At 46.9% G+C, this 19,215-nt stretch overlaps 1 protein-coding gene across 1 annotated transcript in view; it reads right to left on the reverse strand.

Annotated features, from left to right (window-relative positions):
- LOC311106170 (protein tweety homolog 2-like) overlaps positions 1-18,719 on the reverse strand; it is a 127,772-nt gene extending 109,053 nt beyond the window's left edge. Inside the window, exons 1-2 of the mRNA XM_084148491.1 lie at positions 18,507-18,719; positions 10,998-11,170 (exon numbers count right to left, since the gene is read on the reverse strand). Coding sequence (XP_084004617.1) covers positions 10,998-11,170; positions 18,507-18,635 — 302 coding nt within the window. The 5' untranslated portion in view covers positions 18,636-18,719. The remainder of the gene's footprint in view (positions 1-10,997; positions 11,171-18,506) is intronic.
- Positions 18,720-19,215: the final 496 nt, after the last annotated feature.

A 19,215-nucleotide genomic window follows, 5' to 3' on the forward strand; every position in this document is an offset into this window, starting at 1 on the left:
TGAATGATCCAACAGTCACTACCTCCACCCATACCATCTAACATGTTAGGGCTGGTTGAATGATCCAACAGTCACTACCTCCACCCATACCATCTAACATGTTAGGCCTGGTTGAATGATCCAACAGTCACTACCTCCACCCATACCATCTAACATGTTAGGCCTGGTTGAATGATACAACAGTCACTACCTCCACCCATACCATCTAACATGTTAGGCCTGGTTGAATGATCCAACAGTCACTACCTCCACCCATACCATCTAACATGTTAGGGCTTGTTGAATGATCCAACAGTCACTACCTCCACCCATACCATCTAACATGTTAGGGCTGGTTGAATGATCCAACAGTCACTACCTCCACCCATACCATCTAACATGTTAGGGCTGGTTGAATGATCCAACAGTCACTACCTCCACCCATACCATCTAACATGTTAGGGCTGGTTGAATGATCCAACAGTCCAAGTTAATCAGAGTGATGTATTCCATTTGAGAGAGTAATAGAATGATAACAGGTAATATAATCTAATAACATATGATATAATAACATGAAACTGTCCGGTGGCATCATCCAATCATACAAACCCTGTGACTCATAAAACAAAGGACAGAGGAATAGAAAGACACGTTATTGGATTAAAGTCTTCTGGTTATAATAAAACCATTAGACAATATAAAAACAACAGGCTACCAGTGGGCACTAGTCCTGGGGGTTGCAACGCGCAGTGCACACTTTTGTTCCAGCCCAGCACTAACCCTACTAGCTATAACGCATTAAGGACACCATTTCCGTCCAAGTCAACATTCAAATAGAAGTCTCCTGTCCAACAACTCAGCCACCAGATGAGAGGAGCTAACATCATGGAAGACCACATCTGAAAATAACCCTGTACACAAAACCAAACCACGTTCCCAAATCACATTAACAAGAACAGCACCGCATTTAAGACCAGAACAGAGCGTCCAGTCACACAGTTCCTTGTAGAGAATGTAAGTAGCAAAGAGGTGGAGGACGGAGGTCATTAAGGTGTTAGTGTCAGTAGGGTTTTCCCATATTACAGCAACCACATTATATAAACCAAATCCAATTTTATTGGTCACATGCACCGAATACAACAGGTGTAGACTTCACAGTGAAATGCTTACTTAAATAAACACCATAAAACATACTTCAAAAGCCATAAAGAAGATGGACCATAAAAGTTTATGACTGTTTTGCCAGGGATATGGAGGAAAAGGAGTTAACTGATTACTGAACAACATATGACTGTGATGGTATAGTATAGTATTTCCTGTTTGGGAGCAGTAAACAGAACACTGGGGTCTTGTTAGTAGTCACATGACAAAGGTTCCAGTCTGGCTTGGCTGCAGAAAAGGGAAACTGATAGTCACCCAAAGTGAACAGGCTGTGAGCCTGTTTAGTTATATCACAACAATAGTAAAGTTTTTACTAGACTAGCTGCACAGAGGAAAGGTGAAAGCCATACAGAGCCCAGACAGAAAAGGGTTAACGCAGCACTTGTTGGTAAAATAACATTTTTCATATGCATTTCGAAATATTAAGATATAATTTCCTATAGCGGTAGTAAGCTGAATGCTCTGTGAATCTGTTAAGTTACAACACAAAGTCACGTTTGCAGTCTGGCCTCAGACAGTGAAGGGTTAACACAGTGCTCGTTAGATAAAAGTATGAAAAATGTATGCTCTCACTAACTGTAAGTCGCTCTGGATAAGAGCGTCTGCTAAATGACTAAAATGTGAATGTTATAAAAAACATATGCATTTTAAAATACTAAGATAGTATTTCCTATAGGGGGTTGTATGCTGAATATTGTGAGCTTAAAATTAAAATGAAGTCATGTTTCCATAGGAAACAGAGAGCTGTCCAGAGCCCAGACATTCAAGAGTTAACACGCTCTCCTTGGTTAGGCTAAGCATCATCAAGCCATAGCACTTAGCACTACAACAGGTTTGGTGTAAGTGAGACCAATCAGAGCTGGGCTGGCCCCCCCTGGAATGTTATCAGCTAAATAACTCAATTACCCCTCAGCACTTAGAGCTCTGTCACAAGATTAAGCTCAACCCAACGCCAATTCAATCAAGCACTTTGGGAGGAGGAATCATTTGTTGTTCTCTTTCATTGGGAGGAGGAATCATTTGTTGTTCTCTTTCATTGGGAGGAGGAATCATTTGTTGTTCTCTTTCATTGGGAGGAGGAATCATTTGTTGTTCTCTTTCATTGGGAGGAGGAATCATTTGTTGTTCTCTTTCATTGGGAGGAGGAATCATTTGTTGTTCTCTTTCATTGGGAGGAGGAATCATTTGTTGTTCTCTTTCATTGGGAGGAGGAATCATTTGTTGTTCTCTTTCATTGAGAGGAGGAATCATTTGTTGTTCTCTTTCTTTGGGAGGTGGAATCATTTGTTGTTCTCTTTCATCAAGAGGAGGAATCATTTGTTGTTCTCTTTCATCGAGAGGAGGAATCATTTGTTGTTCTCTTTCATTGGGAGGAAGAATCATGATGAACACTGTATAACAGCTGTGGTCTCCATAACTCTGAGAATACTGCATAACGGCTGTGGTCTCCAGAACACTGGTAAGAACACTGTCGATGTGACCATAGAAATAAAATTACTAGATTCTATTACTCTGGATGTGTGTCACAGTTGAGTGTAGAAGTGGTGTGGAATCAAGCGCAGGACACACAGAGGCTTCGTACTGACGTCTTTAGTGAAGACAAAAAGAACAAGCCAAACACGGCTACATACAACCTGGCAGGCAAACGAACTTTACGCACACCGGTAAAGTACATACAAAGGCACAAAAGTGCGGAGCTCTCTACTACACCGAACAGAGAGACAAAAACGAACTAGCATCCCACAGTGACAACGAACAATTACACACAACACATGACAAAACTCAAGAGAACTTATAGGACGCATAATTAACACTAACAAGGAACAGGTGTAACAAAACAGACAAAACCAATCAAACATCGAAACATAGAACGGTGGCAGCTAGTACTCCGGAGACGACGACCGCCGAAGCCTGCCCGAACAAGGAGAAGGAGCAGCCTCGGCCGAAACCGTGACAGTACCCCCCCCTTGACGCGCGGCTCCAGCCGTGCGCCGACCCCGGCCTCGAGGACGACCAGGAAGACGCGGAGCAGGGCGCGTGGGATGACCACGATGGAACTCGGTCAGAAGAGACGGGTCTAGGATGTCCCTCCTCGGCACCCAGCACCGCTCCTCCGGGCCGTACCCATCCCACTCCACGAGATATTGGAGACCCCCCATCCGGCGTCTCGAATCTAGGATGGACCGAACAGTGTACGCCGGAGCCCCCTCGATGTCCAGCGGGGGCGGAGGAGTCTCTTCTATCTCATAGTCCTGGAGTGGACCAGCTACCACCGGCCTGAGGAGAGCACATGGAACGAGGGGTTAATATTCTTGTAATCAATTGGCAGTTGTAACCTGTAACACACCTCGTTCAATCTCCTCAGGACTTTAAAAGGCCCCACAAACCGCCGACCCAGCTTCCGGCAGGGCAGGCGGAGGGGCAGGTTTCTGGTCGAGAGCCAGACTCGATCTCCAGGTGCGTACACTGGCCCCTCACTGCGGTGGAGATCGGCGCTCGTCTTATGTCGACGGATGGCTCGCTGCAGATGGATGTGTGCAGCGTTCCACGTCTCCTCCGAGCGCCACACCCACTCATCCACCGCAGGGGCCTCGATCTGGCTCTGATGCCAAGGTGCCAGAGCCGGCTGGTACCCTAACACACACTGGAAAGGAGTTAGTTTAGTGGAGGAGTGGCAGAGAGAGTTCTGTGCCATCTTGGCCCAGGGAACATACCTCGCCCACTCCTCCGGCCGGCCCTGGCAATACGACCTCAGAAACCTACCCACATCCTGGTTGACACGTTCGACCTTCCCATTACTCTCCGGGTGGTAACCCGAGGTAAGGCTCACCGAAACCCCCAAACGCTCCATAAACGCTCTCCAGACTCTGGAGGTAAACTGGGGGCCTCGATCAGACACTATATCCTCGGGTACCCCGTAATGCCGGAAGACGTGGGTGAATAGAGCCTCAGCGGTCTGTAGGGCAGTAGGAAGACCCGGCATGGGAAGGAGACGACAGGCCTTCGAGAACCGATCCACAACGACCAGGATGGTGGTATTCCCCTGTGAGGGGGGAAGGTCTGTAACAAAATCCACCGAGAGGTGAGACCAGGGTCGTTGTGGAACGGGCAGGGGTTGTAACATACCCCTGGGCAAGTGTCTGGGCGCCTTACACTGGGCACACACCGAGCAGGAGGAGACATAAATCCTCACATCCCTGGCTAACGTTGGCCACCAGTACTTTGTGCTAAGGCAGTGCACTGTCCGGCCAATACCTGGATGCCCAGAGGAGGGTGACGTGTGAGCCCAATAAATGAGTCGATCCCGGACCTCGAGCGGGACGTACGTCCGACCCACCGGACACTGTGGAGGGCTAGGGTCGGTGCGTAACGCCCGCTCGATCTCCGTATCGACCTCCCACACCACCGGTGCCACCAGACAAGACTCAGGTAATATGGGAGTGGGCTCAACGGACCTCTCCTGTGTCATACCGCCGAGACAGGGCGTCTGCCTTCCCGTTCTGGGACCCAGGGATGTAAGTGATCTTAAACACGAACCGGGCTAGAAACATAGTCCACCGAGCCTGGCGAGGATTTAGTCTCCTAGCTGCCCGAATGTATTCCAGGTTACGGTGGTCAGTCAAAATGAGAAAAGGGTGTTGAGCCCCCTCAAGCCAATGCCTCCACACCTTTAGGGCCTGTACCACGGCTAACAGCTCCCTGTCCCCTACGTCATAATTTCGCTCCGCCGGACTGAGCTTTTTCGAGTAAAAAGCACAGGGGCGGAGTTTAGGTGGTGTGCCGGATCGTTGCGAGAGAACGGCCCCGATACCGGCTTCTGACGCGTCCACCTCCACTTGGAATGGTAAAGCGGGATCCGGATGCGCCAGCACCGGAGCCGAAGTAAACAGGTCCTTCAGTCTCCCAAAAGCCCTGTTCGCCTCAGCTGACCACCGCAAGCGCACCGGACCCCCCTTCAGAAGGGACGTTATGGGAGCTGCCACCTGTCCAAAACCCCGGATAAACCTCCGGTAGTAATTCGCAAAGCCCAAGAACTGCTGCACCTCTTTCACTGTGGTTGGGGTTTGCCAATTACGCACGGCTGACACACGGTCAACCTCCATCTTCACCCCTGACGCGGACAACTGATAACCCAAAAAGGAGACCGACTCCTGGAAGAACAGACATTTCTCTGCCTTGACATACAGGTCATGCTCCAACAGCCTCCTCAACACTCGGCGCACCAGGGCTACATGCTCGGCTCGGGTAGAACTGTACACTAGAATATCGTCTATGTACACGACCACTCCCTGCCCCTGCATGTCCCGGAAGATCTCATCCACAAAGGATTGGAAGACTGATGGAGCATTCATTAACCCGTATGGCATGACGAGATACTCGTAATGACCCGAGGTAGTAGTAAATGCTGTCTTCCATTCATCGCCCTCTCTAATGCGCACCAAGTTGTATGCGCTCCTGAGGTCCAATTTTGTGAAGAACCGTGCCCCGTGTAATGACTCCGTCATAGTCACAATCAGAGGGAGTGGATAACTATATTTCACAGTAATCTGATTGAGACCGCGGTAATCGATACACGGGCACAAACCTCCATCTTTTTTCTTCACAAAAAAGAAGCTCGAGGACGCAGGGGAAGTGGAGGGCCGTATGTATCCCTGTCTCAGAGACTCGGCAATGTATGTCTCCATTGCCCTCTTCTCCTCTTGTGACAAAGGATACACATGGCTCCGTGGGAGCGCAGCTCCTGCCTGGAGGTCTATCGCACAATCCCCCTGTCTATGAGGTGGCAATCGCGCCGCCCTCGCCTTGCTAAACACGAGTGCTAAATCCTCCTACTCGGGGGGAACATGCATTGCGGGCATTTGGTTTGGACTCTTCACCGAGGTCGCCCCTACGGAAACACCCAGACATAGCCCCACACACTGGGCAGACCACCCCTAAAGAGCCTTCTCTCGCCACGAAATGGTAGGATCGTGAGTAATCAACCAGGGAAGCCCCAGCACCACCGGATACGCAGGAGAGTCAATCAGGTATAGCTGAATCGTCTCCTCATGACCCCCCTGCGTCTCCATCCTAAGTGGCACTGTGACCTCCCTGATCAACCCGGATACTAACGGACGGCTATCTAGGGCATGTACAGGGAAGGGATTATTAACCGGTAGGAGAGGGATCCCTAACTCTATACAAAATTTACGATCTACAAAATTCCCAGCTGCGCCTGAATCTACTAGCGCCTTATGCTGGGAACGAGGTGCAACCTGTGGAAAACAAACAGGTATGGTTATGTGCACGACAGAAAGCTCTGGGTAAGTGGGGCGCCTACTCACCTGGGAGGACTCCCCAATGTGTGGCCTGCTGTCTCGTCCTCCAGGAGACCCTCCCCAGCACCTAGCCGCGGTGTGCCCTCCACGGCCACAGTTGGTGCAGGGGACGGCCCCCCTCGGGCTCCTTCTCCTCCGTTCTCTAGCGCCAGCACCCCCGAGCTCCATAGGACTCGGCTCGGAGGTGCTGGAGGGTGGAATGGGCGACCCCCACCCAGGACGTCCGCGGGTGGCGAGCAGGGTGTCTAGCCGAATGGCCATGTCAACCAATTGGTCAAACGAAAGAGTGGTGTCCCTGCACGCCAACTCTCTACGGACGTCCTCCCTGAGGCTGCAAGTGATCTATGAGGGCCCGCTCATTCCACCCTGCATCTGCCGCTAGAGTCCGGAACTCCAGTGCAAACTCTTGAGCGCTCCTCATCCCCTGCCGGAGGTAGAATAGACGCTCCCCCGCCGCCTTCCCCTCAGGTGGATGGTCGAACACTGCCCGGAAGCGGCGGGAGAACTCCGCATAGGTGATCGTTGCGGCGTCTATCCTCCTCCATTCGGCGTTGGCCCACTCCAACGCCTTGCCGGTGAGACAGGAGATGAGGGCGGAAACGCTCTCGTGTCCCGAGGGCCGCGGTGCCGTCGTACGCCCTCGGGAGCGAGAGCCGAATCCCACTGGGTTCCGGAAGTTGGACAGGTGGACTGACCGATGGTGATGGTGTGGTAGGTGGGGGCGTGGGTACCCCGCTGGCCTCCCATCGATGGAGGGTGTTCATCACCCTATCCAGAGCGTGCCCGATCTGGTTGATCCTGTCCTCCTGTCCACGAAGGCGCTCCTCAATAATCTCGGTAGGTGCGGCTGCTCCTGCTGATTCCATAGTAAAGGTGTGTAATTCTGTCACAGTTGAGTGTAGAAGTGGTGTGGAATCAAGCGCAGGACACACAGAGGCTTCGTACTGACGTCTTTAGTGAAGACAAAAAGAACAAGCCAAACACGGCTACATACAACCTGGCAGGCAAGCGAACTTTACGCACACCGGTAAAGTACATACAAAGGCACAAAAGTGCGGAGTTCTCTACTACACCGAACAGAGAGACAAAAACGAACTAGCATCCCACAGTGACAACGAACAATTACACACAACACATGACAAAACTCAAGAGAACTTATAGGACGCATAATTAACACTAACAAGGAACAGGTGTAACAAAACAGACAAAAACCAATCAAACATCGAAACATAGAACGGTGGCAGCTAGTACTCCGGAGACGACGACCGCCGAAGCCTGCCCGAACAAGGAGAAGGAGCAGCCTCAGCCGAAACCGTGACAATGTGACCCTTCATCTCATATAGAATCGATGATGACTGTCTCTTACTGTTGTCATTAGATTACTAAGAACTGACTTTATCACCGAATTAAACTAAGAGGCTTGGTTGGAACAAAAAAGCAAGGTCCCGCTCCAAATGTGATTAACTTTGATCACATTCACCTTTGACTTCACAGTCCGAGATGGATGATAACCCAGGATAACTAAACAATCAATGGAGGTGTTGTCGTTGAAGAGTCAGAGGCCCTTTATTCTAATAACATTCATTCACTATTGGGTGTCTGTATACTGCTAAACATTATCAGCTTATTAAGAGTACTTCAGTCTATTTACACACACATTTAATGACCAATGATGGACACTGAGTAGACAAAACATTAAGAACACCTGCTCTTTCCATGACATGGACTGACCAGGTGAATCCAGGTGAAAGCTATGATCCCTTATTGATGCCACTTGTTAAATCCACTTCAATCAGTGTAGATGAAGGGGAGGAGACAGGTTAAAGAAGGATTTTTAAGCCTTAAGACAATTGAGAGATGGATTGTGTATGTCTGTGCCATTCACAGGGCTGCAACCTAATATTAGGAAGATGTTCATAATGTTTATATTAACACTGTGTATAGTAATGTTTTAACCTGGGGAATGTCATTACACTGAATAAAGAATTGTTACTCCAAATACTGAATACTTTCCAAAAACAATAAAGCATATTGCTATAAGATATTAGCCTATAATTGGAACCTACAGGTCCTATAGTGATGAGGTGGGCAGCCCTACAGGTCCTATAGTGATGAGGTGGGCAGCCCTACAGGTCCTATAGTGATGAGGTTGGCAGCCCTACAGGTCCTATAGTGATGAGGTTGGCAGCCCTACAGGTCCTATAGTGATGAGGTGGGCAGCCCTACAGGTCCTATAGTGATGAGGTGGGCAGCCCTACAGGTCCTATAGTGATGAGGTGGGCAGCCCTACAGGTCCTATAGTGATGAGGTGGGCAGCTCTACAGGTCCTATAGTGATGAGGTTGGCAGCCCTACAGGTCCTATAGTGATGAGGTGGGCAGCCCTACAGGTCCTATAGTGATGAGGTGGGCAGCCCTACAGGTCCTATAGTGATGAGTTGGGCAGCCCTACAGGTCCTATAGTGATGAGGTTGGCAGCCCTACAGGTCCTATAGTGATGAGGTTGGCAGCCCTACAGGTCCTATAGTGATGAGGTGGGCAGCCCTACAGGTCCTATAGTGATGAGGTTGGCAGCCCTACAGGTCCTATAGTGATGAGGTGGGCAGCCCTACAGGTCCTATAGTGATGAGGTGGGCAGCCCTACAGGTCCTATAGTGATGAGGTGGGCAGCCCTACAGGTCCTATAGTGATGAGGTTGGCAGCCCTACAGGTCCTATAGTGATGAGGTGGGCAGCCCTACAGGTCCTATAGTGATGAGGTGGGAAGCCCTACAGGTCCTATAGTGATGAGGTTGGCAGCCCTACAGGTCCTATAGTGATGAGGTGGGCAGCCCTACAGGTCCTATAGTGATGAGGTGGGCAGCCCTACAGGTCCTATAGTGATGAGGTGGGCAGCCCTACAGGTCCTATAGTGATGAGGTTGGCAGCCCTACAGGTCCTATAGTGATGAGGTGGGCAGCCCTACAGGTCCTATAGTGATGAGGTGGGCAGCCCTACAGGTCCTATAGTGATGAGGTTGGCAGCCCTACAGGTCCTATAGTGATGAGGCGGGCAGCCCTACAGGTCCTATAGTGATGAGGCGGGCAGCCCTACAGGTCCTATAGTGATGAGGTGGGCAGCCCTACATACAGATCCAAAAAGGGACTTTTGCTTGTGGCAGTGAGACAATACACAATTGCACATTGTGAATGTTGCAAACCACAATCTCACAGGACAAACGATAATGCCTCAATGGACGCTGTGCTGTGCAAACCCAGGACACCTGAATAGATTGTGTAGTGTAATGTGGTGTAGTGATAGTGTAGAGTAGACAGTGCATAGTGTAGTCTGCTTTAGACACAATGAGAGCAGGGCTGTCATCAGGGAACAATGTCAGTCACAGTGACCTCAGTCTACAACATCAGGACTGTCATCAGGGAACATGGTCAGTCACAGTGACCTCAGTCTACAACATCAGGACTGTCATCAGGGAACATGGTCAGTCACAGTGACCTCAGTCTACAACATCAGGACTGTCATCAGGGAACATGGTCAGTCACAGTGACCTCAGTCTACAACATCAGGACTGTCATCAGGGAACATGGTCAGTCACAGTGACCTCAGTCTACAACATCAGGACTGTCATCAGGGAACATGGTCAGTCACAGTGACCTCAGTCTACAACATCAGGACTGTCATCAGGGAACATGGTCAGTCTCAGTGACCTCAGTCTACAACATCAGGACTGTCATCAGGGAACATGGTCAGTCACAGTGACCTCAGTCTACAACATCAGGACTGTCATCAGGGAACATGGTTAGTCACAGTGACCTCAGTCTACAACATCAGGACTGTCATCAGGGAACATGGTCAGTCACAGTGACCTCAGTCTACAACATCAGGACTGTCATCAGGGAACATGGTCAGTCACAGTGACCTCAGTCTACAACATCAGGACTGTCATCAGGGAACATGGTCAGTCACAGTGACCTCAGTCTACAACATCGTGGGCCAAAGTAGATCAGGCCAAAAGGTGAAAGGTCAACAGATTTCTCCCACTGAATGACCATCTGGGTCTCTCTCTCACCACCATAGCAGCATGTCAGCCTGTGTGTGTGAGTTAATGAGGTCAGAGGTCAACTCCTGAAGGTCAAAGATCACATCAAAGCCTTTTCCAAGAACACAGGCGGGCGGTCTAGGGTTGTCCAATTCCCCTCTTGGAGAGTTTCACTCCAACCCTAATCTAGAACACTTTATTTTACTAATTAGCTGCTCGCCAGCACCTTGATTAGCTATACCAAGTGTGTTACAACACTCTCACAGAACCAGAGTTGTAGAACCATGATCTAGACACTAAAGGCGCCACACATACTAGGTTCGGTTTGCTTCTAGTGGAACTTGGCTCGGTGAAGCGAACGTCTGTGCCTTGCATACTCCCTTAAAAGATAACACATCTCACCATAGGATGAACCACATCCAGGACAGACTGAAGAAAGGTCCATGTGGCACTAATACTGTAATACAGTACTGTTAGATACAAACAGTTCCAGTAATACTACTCACCATAGGATGAGTCCAGTGATGACAGCCATCCAGGAGACACAGCAGGCGTCAGGCCTCTTGGTCTCCTCCTCATCCTTCTTCCTGCAGCAGCACAGACTGGTCAGGTAGACAGACAGCAGCAGGAGGCTCAGGACTAGTCCAGCGGCTGATATACAGGCTAGGAAGACCAGAGACTGGGGAGGAGGGGGAGGGAGGGAGGGAGGAGGGGGGGGGGGGGGGGGGGGGGAAGAGGGGAGGAGGGAGGGAGGGAGGGAGGGAGGGAGGGAGGGAGGGAGAGATGAGCATGTTATAATAAATGTGTTATTTCCTAATAACAGGAAAAATACAACTGCCACACTGAGATAACTTATTTGCAAACAACCATTTCTTCAGACAACCAGTATATATTATCACGTCAGGTCCTGTGTTGATACAAGCCCTGTGATTGACTACTGTGTAGAGTGACCCCACTCTGAAAGGGAGCCACTGGAATCAATTGAGACTAATATGAAAAGATATACTGGGTCAAAAGTCACGTTTGGTTTATCAATCATCATCACTAGCAGCTCTCTGTGTGAAGCCAGAGATAGGGCGAGAGAGGAGGGGAGAGAGGGGGGGGGGTGGGGGGGGGGGGGGCAAGGCTCACTGAATACACCCCAGGATCGTGTTCAGTAGGGCACAAAGTAGCAAGTCATTAAAAAAATATCAACATGAAGGTTTCTCATTGGACAAGTCTAGGTTCTCCTTCTCTGTGTTCATCAGTTTGGTGTCTAATGAATATGACCTGGTATTGGTGGTCTAAGAGATACCTGGGGCCCCTTGGACTAATGCTATTAATATCATAATAACTATCTACCAACTGATCCACACAGGAGTTAGGGTGTTAGGGGGAAAACAGTCACTGATCAGAGGCTGTTGGAATTTTACCTCAACGTCAGGTGACGAAGCGGTCTCCCTCAAAAACAGTCTAGTGATTCCCTGACTGAGATTACCCTCAGAGCCTGAATGATGGAGGGATAGCCAGGGTAGGAAAGGAGCGAGAGAGAGAGAGCGAGAGAGAGAGAGAGAGCGAGAGAGAGAGAGAGCGAGAGAGAGCGAGAGAGAGAGAGAGAGAGAGAGAGAGAGAGAGAGAGACACAGAGAGAGATAGATAGAGAGAACAGCAAGCAGAACATATAGTATGGGGGGTATACTGTAGGCATATATATTTGTTTTTTAGATTAGGTCAACCTGAAGTTTGTACCTTTCATTTTGGTGAAAGGTGGTGAAAGTTATAAAACACAGTGTACTACACAAGCACAACCACACACAGCCATTTGCAGATAGAAGCCATTCACAAATAATACTGAGTTCAGCCCGTCGTTTGGAGCGTAGAGGAGTTCAAAAAGTCATGAACTGAAGTGGAACCATGGTGTTTTGGCCTGAAATCACACAAACCCCATGGCCAAACATGGTTTTGTCCCAAATGGCACCCTATTCCCTATATAGTGCACTACTTTTGACCAGAGCCCTATGGATCCATGTTTTTCCACACTCCTACCTGGCATGGTTTCATGACTCTAACAAGGTACTGTTTGTCTCCACAGAACCTTAACAGGATGCTACCTTCTGTTTCCCTGATTCAATTTGACTGATCAAGTTATGGGTTATGGCATAATTTTTTTAACACGGTTTTGACGAAGGTTGCAGATCCAGGCAATGCCTAGCAGCGTAAACTAAAGTGTAATTTATTATTACTTATCAAACCAATTGTAGATGGCATAATGTCTAAATAAATGCAACTACCTGTATTTAACCATATAAGTAATTGAGAACACATTCTCTTTTACAACAATGACCTGGAAAGTAAGATGAAATTGCTACTCAAACTTCAACTGTACAAGTCAACAAAGTTATCGTATTCTGGGTTCTGTCCTCAATCCCACCTCTCTATCTAAAATGGTCCCATTGTTCCAGAACTGCTTTAGAAGATATTATGATGGTGTTACACATCATGTAGCCTTAATCCAAGAGGACAGACTATGGTGATACACGTCATGTAGCCTTATTCAAAGAGGACAGACTATGGTGATACACATCATGTAGCCTTAATCAAAGAGGACAGACTATGGTGTTACACGTCATGTAGCCTTAATCAAAGAGGACAGAATATGGTGTTACACATCATGTAGCCTTAATCAAAGAGGACAGACTATGGTGTTACACATCATGTAGCCTTAATAAAAGAGGACAGAATATGGTGTTACACATCATGTAGCCTTAATCAAAGAGGACAGACTATGGTGTTACACATCATGTAGCCTTAATCAAAGAGGACAGAATATGGTGTTACACATAATGTAGCCTTAATCAAAGAGGACAGACTATGGTGTTACACATCATGTAGCCTTAATCCAAGAGGACAGACTATGGTGATACACGTCATGTAGCCTTATTCAAAGAGGACAGACTATGGTGATACACATCATGTAGCCTTAATCAAAGAGGACAGACTATGGTGTTACACGTCATGTAGCCTTAATCAAAGAGGACAGACTATGGTGTTACACATCATGTAGCCTTAATCAAAGAGGACAGACTATGGTGTTACACATCATGTAGCCTTAATCAAAGAGGACAGACTATGGTGTTACACATAATATAGCCTTAATCAAAGAGGACAGAATATGCTGTTACACATAATGTAGCCTTAATCAAAGAGGACAGACTATTACACTACCTCCATTGCCCTGTCTATTCAGTAACACAGGTCAGTATCACACACTAAAGTAGTATAGCACTACTCCAGCACACAACAGCAGCATTCACAAACACCCCACACACAGAGAAGTGATGATGGATGCTGACACAATCACCAGGTTGTGAATGCTAACAGCTTAGACCATCATTCTGAAATGTGGTTTACCACATCAAAGTCAGTAAAGAGGTGTTTTGTGACATGTTTAGACTTCAGCTAATTGCTTGGTTACCGTGGACATAAAATGGGACTTTCGTGTTTGATTTGAGACACATGGAGATAACTTGAGCTTAAGTTATTTTCAAATAGGTACTTAGAGATGCCAAAAATTGACGAACTCTACAATACATACAATTCACAAGACAAAATCGAATCAATACAATGCAAAACCAACTAAATTACAGCACAATACCAACATTCTAGAAAAACAGCCACATTCCTCAGAAAGTAGTTCCCCAATCAGTATTTTACATTGCAATTGGATGCTCTATTGCCGCTTGGGCAATGTATTTTTCAGTTGGTTCCAGCATTGAGGTGCATTAAAACTAAAAGCGGATTTACCTAGTTCGGTGTAGACCAGAGGAACCTCCAGAGTTAACCAAACCTGTGAGCGGGTTTGGTATCTCATGTTTTTATACTTTAACAACGAAGTTCGGTAAGTCGGAAGCTTGTGTAGTAGAGCTTTGTAAACAAAAAGGGAGTAATGAAGTGATCTACAGGACTTTAATGAGGACCAGAAAACCTTCTGATACAGGATGCAGTGATGAGTATTAAAACTGTCACCTGTGATAAAGTGAATGGTGCTATGGTAGACGGCATCCATAGGTTTAAGAGTAGTGGCTGCTGCAATCTGGTAAATGGTGTCACCATAGTCAAGAACTGGTAGGAAAGTTGACTGTACAATCTGCTTTGTGCTATTTAGAGAGAGGTAATATCTATTTCTAAAAAAGAAGCCCACTTTATATCTTAGCTTATGAACTAGTTCATCCGTATGTTTTTTAAACATGAAGTCTTTGTCAATCCAAATGCCCAGATATATATAGGTGGTAACCTGATTGATGGGAGAAACATCTAATGAATAAATATGTAGTCCATCTGAAACATTTTTGAGAGAATTAGAGAACAACATGTACAGTAGTCAGACCCCTAGACGTTTTCCATATTTTGTTACGTTACAGCCTTATTCTAAAATTGATTAAATTGTTGTTGTTTTTACTCATCAATCTACACACAATACCCCATAATGACAAAGCAAAAACAGGTTTTTGCAAATGTACTAAAAATAAAACACTGAAATATAACATTTACATAAGTATTCAGACCCTTTACTCAGTACTTTGTTGAAGCACCTTTCACAGCGATTACAGCCTTGAGTCTTCTTGGGTATGACGCTACAAGCTTGGCACACCTGTATTTGGGGAGTTTCTCCCATTCTTCTCTGCAGATCTTCTCAAGCTCTGTCAGGTTGGATGGGGAGTGTCACTGCACAGCTATTTTCAGGTCTCTCCAGAGATGTTCGATCGGGTTCAAGTCTGGGCTCTGGCTGGGCCACTCAAGGACATTCAGAGACTTGTCCCAAAGCCACTCCTGCGTTGTCTTGGCTGTGTGCTTAGGGTCTTTGTCCTGTTGGAAGGTAAACCTTCGCCCCAGTCTGAGGTCCTGAGCGCTCTGGAGCAGGTTTTCATCAAGGATCTCTCTGTACTTTGCTCCGTTCATCTTTCCCTCGAACCTGACTAGTCTCCCAGTCCCTGCCACTGAAAAACATCCCCACAGCATGATGCTGCCACTACCATTCTTCACCGTAGGGATGGTATTGGCCAGGTGATGAGCGGTGCCTGGTTTCCTCCAGATGTGATGCTTGGCATTCAGGCCAAAGAGCTCAATCTTGGTTTCATCAGACCAGAGAACCTTGTTTCTTATTGTCTGAGAGTCATTTAGGTGCCTTTTGGCAAACTCCAAGCGGGCTGTCATGTGCCTTTTACTGAGGAGTTGCTTCCTTCTGGCCACTCAACCACAAAGGCCTGATTGGTGGAGTGCTGCAGAGATGGTTGTCCTTCTGGAAGGTTCTCCCATCTCCACAGAGGAACTCTGGATCTCTGTCAGAGTGACCATCGGGTTCTTGGTCACCTCCCTGAATAAGGCCGTTCTCCCCCAATTGCTCAGTTTGGCTGGGCGGCCAGCTCTAGGAAGACTCTTGGTGATTCCAAACTTCTTCCATTTAAGAATGATGGAGGCCACTGTGTTCTTGGGGACCTGTTTTGGTACCCTTCCCCAGATCTGTGCCTCGACACAATCCTGTCTCGGAGCTCTACGGACAATTCCTTCGACCTCATGGCTTGGTTTTTGCTCTGACATGCACTCTCAACTGTGGGACCTTATATAGACAGGTGTTTGCCTTTCCAAAACATGTCCAATCAATTGAATTTACCACAGGTGGACTCCAATCAAGTTGTAGAAATATCTCAAGGATGATCGATGGAAACAGGATGCACCTGAGCTCAATTTCGAGTCTCATAGCAAAGGGTATGAATACTTATGTAAATAAGGTATTTCTGGTTTTTATTTTTAATACATTTGCAAAAATCTCTAAAAACCGGTTTTTGCTTTGTCATTATGGTGTATTGTGATGAGGAAACATTTTATTTAATCCATTTTAGAATAAGGCTGTAACGTAACAAAATGTGGAAAAAGTGAAGGGGTCTGAATGCTTTCCGAATGCATTGTATTTAGTCTTGCCCACATTAAGTACAAGTTATAAACCAACCAGCCCTTTCTGTAAAGTAACAAGATCAGATTGCAGCTCTAACATAGCCTGGCCAACAGTTGGGGGTTGGGGCAATGGCATACATAACAGTGTCGTCTGCATTCAGATGAATATTACAAGTTAACAAATAGACCAATATTATTTAAATAAATAGTCAACATATCAGGTTCCAGTACCGACCACTGCGGTACACCTTTTGTAATATCCAGGAAACTAGACTTAACACCATCAGAAATCACAAATTGAGTACAGTCTGACAGATAATTGCCAAAGCCAGAAGGTTTGGAGAGAAAGCACTTGTTGGAGGTTTGTCTCTAGTCTGGAGTGTAGTGGTAACCACTGTTATTCAGTGGTAACCATTGGTAACCAGTGTTATGTAGTGGTAAACAGTGTTATGTTGTGGTATCCAGTGTTAAATAGTGGTCCCTTTAGGCTCAGTTGGTAGAGCATGGCACTTGCAACGCCAGGGTTGTGGGTTTGATTCCCACGGGGGACCAGTACGAACAAATATGTAAATGTGTGTTATGTAGTAATAACCAGTATTATGTAGTGGTAACCAGTGTTATGTAGTGGTAACAGTGTTATGTAGTGGTAACAGTGTTATGTAGTGGTAACAGTGTTATGTAGTGGTAACAGTGTTATGTAGTGGTAACAGTGTTATGTAGTGGTAACCAGTGTTATGTAGTGGTAACAGTGTTATGTAGTGGTAACAGTGTTATGTAGTGGTAACAGTGTTATGTAGTGGTAACAGTGTTATGTAGTGGTAACAGTGTTATGTAGTGGTAACAGTGTTATGTAGTAGTAACAGTGTTATGTAGTGGTAACCAGTGTTATGTAGTGGTAACAGTGTTATGTAGTGGTAACCGTGTTATGCAGTGGTAACAGTGTTATGCAGCTCATGATCTGTCTGTGAGTGTGTGTATGTGTGTGTCTGTGTGTGTGTGTGTGTGTGTGTGTGTGTGTGTGTGTGTGTGTGTGTGTGTGTGTGTGTGTGTGTGTGTGTCTGTGTGTGGGTGTGCGTGCGTGTAGAGGAGGAACATGTAGGCCAGGCTCCAGGTCATGTGATCATCCCTGTGTGTGCCCCTGCTCTCTGACACTGTGGCTGCATTCCAGGATGTCTTTATGCAGTCACGCTGCACAGCTCACGTCTCAGAACACTGCTATGGTATGTAATGTGGTTATTGACATGTTAAACTCTTCTCCAGGTGTAGTGAGACATGGGGCTGTGTCTAGCAAGTGTTCTGGAGTAGGAGTTTATGGTCCTGTGTCCATATAGGATCAGTTTTGCCCTTTGATCACAATGAATAGGATGACATGGACGGGGGGAGCTGATCCTAGATCAGCACTCCTACTCTGAGAAGCTTAATACATATTCATCTGCGGTGCATGACTGCAATAAAGAAGACAACCTGGAACATCCCCAGACTCAGACACTTAGGGGTGGTAACAAACAACCAACCAGCCAGATGGGCACTAGTCTGGGTACCAGTCTTTTTTAGCTAACATTCCACTCCTTGCCACTCATTTACCAAAGACAGGAGTGGCAAGTAGTAGAATGTACTAGCTTAATGGAGACGTTAACCAGGCTAGATGGGCACACTCAGCACTTTGCAGCTGGAGATGTCAATACTAAAACGGATGTGATTTCATGTGATGATGTGTCCACTCTGCTCATAACTTTATTTTCCTACGTCCCATTGAAACATGCCACAGTGATGATAGCAGAGAATAGATGGAATAAAGTGTCTTCACGTTATTCAAAGTTAAACTGTGCAAAGTTGGTGCGGATGAAAATACATCCTATAGCAATGTGGGAAATGACGTAAGAAAATTCAAAACATTATTCTGCTAAAGACAAAATATATATTTTACTTTCCAAATAAATTGCTAAATCTTTGACCAACAAAGTATTTTTCAGATCATTTGCCTAGATACGTGGCCTGTCAGTGAGGGTCTTTCAGTGAGCCCTCTCTCTAGTCTAGAAGAGAACCGTGGCCGTGCTTTACGCGCAGCGGGTGGTAGGTACCAACCTGCTGGTAGCTCTCTTCCCCGGGTCTGAAGGTGTTGTCAACAGGCTGGAAGGTGAAGTTGAAGTGGGGGAAATTGTGCAGCCAGTAGGTCCACCATGGAGCGATATAGTCCAGCCGTGCCGTGGCCATTCCTGCTTACAAAAAGTGTTTTCGAACCACTAAAATCTCCTTCGAGAACTCGAGACCCCGCCAGTAGCCTAATCCTCGGTTCTATACAAAAACAAATCATGAATCTGCGACTTCTTGTTGGACAACACTTTGCAATGTAGCGCAGGAGGATAAACAATACAAAACTACTTCCCTGGACTCTTTGCCCTCAGAACAAGGCATAACAGTAGCATTATCTCAGTATCTCCATGGTCCCGTGTCGTGTTCCGCAGCTAGACAGCTGTTTTAACTTCTCGGAGGCGCGCTCACTGGTAGGTTCATTCCAAGTAGGCTCCCCAAGCGGCTTTTTCTGACGGGACTGCGCGCGCCGCGCACTCATCCAAGGCACGAGACCGTGTGACGATGGCGCCCTTCAAAACACAGTGCGTGCATGACCGGTTTTAAACCATTTACCGGGGCGCTGAGCGACTATATTCTATTGTCTAATATCACTGAGAAATAGCAAATTCAGCTGCGGTCAAGAATGTATAGCCTAGTGGAAAAGGATATGGCTACAGTGAAGACGATGCAATTAATACATTCAGGTCATTAAATTAAATCT

This window comes from Coregonus lavaretus (genome assembly GCF_964263955.1).
Source record: "Coregonus lavaretus genome assembly, chromosome: 2".
Taxonomy (NCBI): domain Eukaryota; kingdom Metazoa; phylum Chordata; class Actinopteri; order Salmoniformes; family Salmonidae; genus Coregonus; species Coregonus lavaretus.